At 32.5% G+C, this 3304-nt stretch overlaps 1 protein-coding gene across 1 annotated transcript in view; it reads right to left on the reverse strand.

Moving 5' to 3' along the window:
* Nucleotides 1–1936: 1936 nt before the first annotated feature.
* Nucleotides 1937–3304, reverse strand: part of LOC106474884 — a 9192-nt gene continuing 7824 nt past the window's right edge. The window contains exons 2-3 of the mRNA XM_013935581.1: nucleotides 2404–2441; nucleotides 1937–2308 (exon numbers count right to left, since the gene is read on the reverse strand). Coding sequence (XP_013791035.1) covers nucleotides 1937–2308; nucleotides 2404–2441 — 410 coding nt within the window. The remainder of the gene's footprint in view (nucleotides 2309–2403; nucleotides 2442–3304) is intronic.

Here is a 3304-nt window from a genome sequence, read left to right on the forward strand (position 1 = left end):
GTAACATATTGTATTATTGTGATATAATATATCTCACCCGTTGTTCAGTAACATATTGTATTATTATGGTATAGTATCTCACCAATTATTAAGGAATATGTTGTATTATTGCGATATAATATAAATCACTCGTTATTTATTATATACTGTATTATTGTGATATAGCATGTGATATAGAATGTCACCTGTTATTTAATAACCTAATGTATTATTGTGATACAATATATCTCACAAGTTATTTAGGAAAATACTGTAGTATTGTGATATAATATCTCACCCGTTATTTAGTAACATATTGTATTATTGTGATATAATATATCTCACCCGTTGTTCGGTAACATACTGTATTATTATGGTATAGTATCTCACCCATTATTAAGGAATATGTTGTATTATTGTGATATAATATATCTCACTCGTAATTTAGTAGCATAGTGTCTTCTTATCTCGTTCGTTATTCAGTAACATATTGTATTATTGTGATATAATATATCTCACCCGTTATTCAGTAACATATTGTATTACGGTGGTATAGTATCTCACCCATTATTAAGGAATATGTTGTATTATTGTGATACAATATATAACCCGTTATTCAGTAATATATTGTATTATGGTGATATAGTATCTCACCCATTATTAAGGAATATGTTGTATTATTGTGGTATAATATCTCACCCTTATTCAGTAACATACTGTATTATTGTGATAAATATATCTCACTCATTATTTAGTAACATTTCGTATTATTGTGATATAATATATCACACCCGTTATTCAGTAAAATACTGTAGTATTGTGATATAATATTTCACCCGTTATTTAGAAACATATTGTATTATTGGGATATAATATAGCTCACCTCTTATTTAGTAATATACTGTATTATTGTGATATAATATATCTCACTCGTTATTTAGTAATATTTTGTGTTATTGAGATATAACTCACCCGTTATTTAGAAACATACTGTAACATTGTGATATAATATATCTCACCCGTTTTTCAGTAACATACTGTATTATTGTGATATAACATCTCACCCGTTATTTAGTAACATATTGTATTATTTGATATAATATGAACCTGTTTCTGAAGAAATTGTATCATTAGGAAGGATACAATCTTAGCTACAGGGAGAACAGGTTTTTGGTAATAGCAAGAGCGATTTTAATGATTAAGATATTTTGTTTAGTAAAAAGTTTCATACATGTTTTACCGATGGTTAAGAATTTTAATTGGTTTACATTAATATTGTGATTAGTATCCAGTTAGTGGTTTAGAAGAACAAAACTATAAAGATTTTAAACTGGAGTGCCAGTCTTCAAGAAGAATGTCGTATTTTCGTGTGTACGTACGGTAAAAATTGAGAATATGTTTGGCGACGTCTGGGTTCTTACAGTAACCACTCTCGTAATTGTATATAACTCAGAAACACGAACTTGCTATTGGAATAAATGTACTATTACACGAAAATAACGTTGACTTAAGGATAAAATATTCGAAAAATTCCACGAATTTTCCCCTTTAAGTCAGAGGCTTTATCTACGAAGGTAAGGGGAGCATGGGGTAAAAATACTTTTAAGAAATTTCCGCTTGAAGTATTGCAACATATCTTCCAGTAAGGAAACAATACACTAGTTCCAGTTTGTAGTAATTTAGAATGAACTGTCAAGTTTGAGTGTATAGACCAGTAAATCGCTTTATTCCGGTATACAGTGGCAGAGAGGTTGTTAGGTTACAAGGACGTTAAGAAGGGGCAAGAGTTGTTTTATGATTGAATGAAAAAAAAAGTCAGTTTATTTCTAATAACAACATATTTATATACAACATAGCAGGATTATGTTTAATCTCTGAAATTTCGTGAAGTTTGTTCTGCTTTGCTGTAGTTTTCCTTAATACGATATCACATAGAGGACTGGCAGAGATGTAGGGATTACTGTGATCTGATGGCTGCATAAGCTCTAGCTACGTCATCGTCTGTCAGGAAGGGAGCATTCTCATTCCCGATGTTGTTGTTAAGATAGTAGAAATCAGGAGCGTTTCTACAAGGCACGGCCTCCTCTGGGAAAGCACAGGTGAAGCTCATCTGGTTGAAGACGGTCTGGTTACCACAGAAGAAGCTCCAATGTCCAACTTCTACGGTTCCGTCAGGGAGAGTTTGTGGGTGGCAGATGTGGAAGATCAGACAGTTGTTGTCAACATCAGCGTAGTACCCCGAGTGAAGACCAACACAGGAGAAGGTAGTTTTGATTGCTCCAACAATAAACTCGGATCCAGATGGAAGTTCATAGGCCGCACGTTTCGCCTGCAATAACGTGTATGTTTGTTTTTCAGATACCTACAGGATATTCAATCTCAAAAACTTACAAAACGGTTTAAAACAAAAGAAAACTAACTTACCCGAGATAAAGCAACAGCAGTAGCAACGGAGAGTAGTGCTGGAAAAAAGAAAATATCAGAATTTGATTAACACTCCCTTTACTAAGCATTAAACAACTTATTGAAGAATTCATAAGATTATTAAGCATTTCACAACTAAAGAATTTAAAAGCAGATAGTGTGCCACCTACCGACAAAAATCACGAACTTCATAGTGACTAAAGAGTTCTGGGGATTCAACCTAAGGGTAAAAAAATATTTTGAAAATCAGTAAAATCATCAGATAATAAATTCTAAGTGGTGCTTATAATTTAAGGTTTCCGTGTTAAAGAAAATAAAAGTATCACTAAAATGAATTCTGGAAACCATTTTTGAATCTGTGAAGAAACAAACAAGAGAATTTTTTGAAATATGAAATTTTGAAACAAATCAAAGAATGAATGATGTAGTAAAAGTTAAGATCATTGAATTAGATTACGTAATTGTAGGCCTATCACCAGTCGAATATGATGTTTCTAATAAACTAAGTTTTAAAAACAATAATCTTTTCCAAGTATGAAGGCCTAATTTGAACCTTTCTGAGTCCTTTGATTAGGTTCGAAAATATAAACACGAAAGGAACCGTCCTACTTACCTAAAACGAAAAGACTCAACTTGATCCACACTCTCGACTGATACTGGTCAACTGAGACATCGTGATGAGCTTTTATAGTGGACAAGGGCTAAATTTCTTGACCTTCATAACATGTTTGGATGCTATAATGGTAAAGTGTGTCAGTGGGTAGGGTCCAGAAAGATGAACTGGGGTTAAACTGACCAATTACCGTTGGTGTTGTGAAAAACATTCTGTTACTGGGTTGTTTCTTAGGAAAATGACAAACTTACAGCTGGTTTTCATATTTGGAAAAATATTTTGCTTCCA

The sequence above is a fragment of the Limulus polyphemus genome, unplaced genomic scaffold (assembly GCF_000517525.1).
Source record: "Limulus polyphemus unplaced genomic scaffold, Limulus_polyphemus-2.1.2 Scaffold7817, whole genome shotgun sequence".
In the NCBI taxonomy this organism is placed as follows: Eukaryota; Metazoa; Arthropoda; class Merostomata; order Xiphosura; family Limulidae; genus Limulus; species Limulus polyphemus.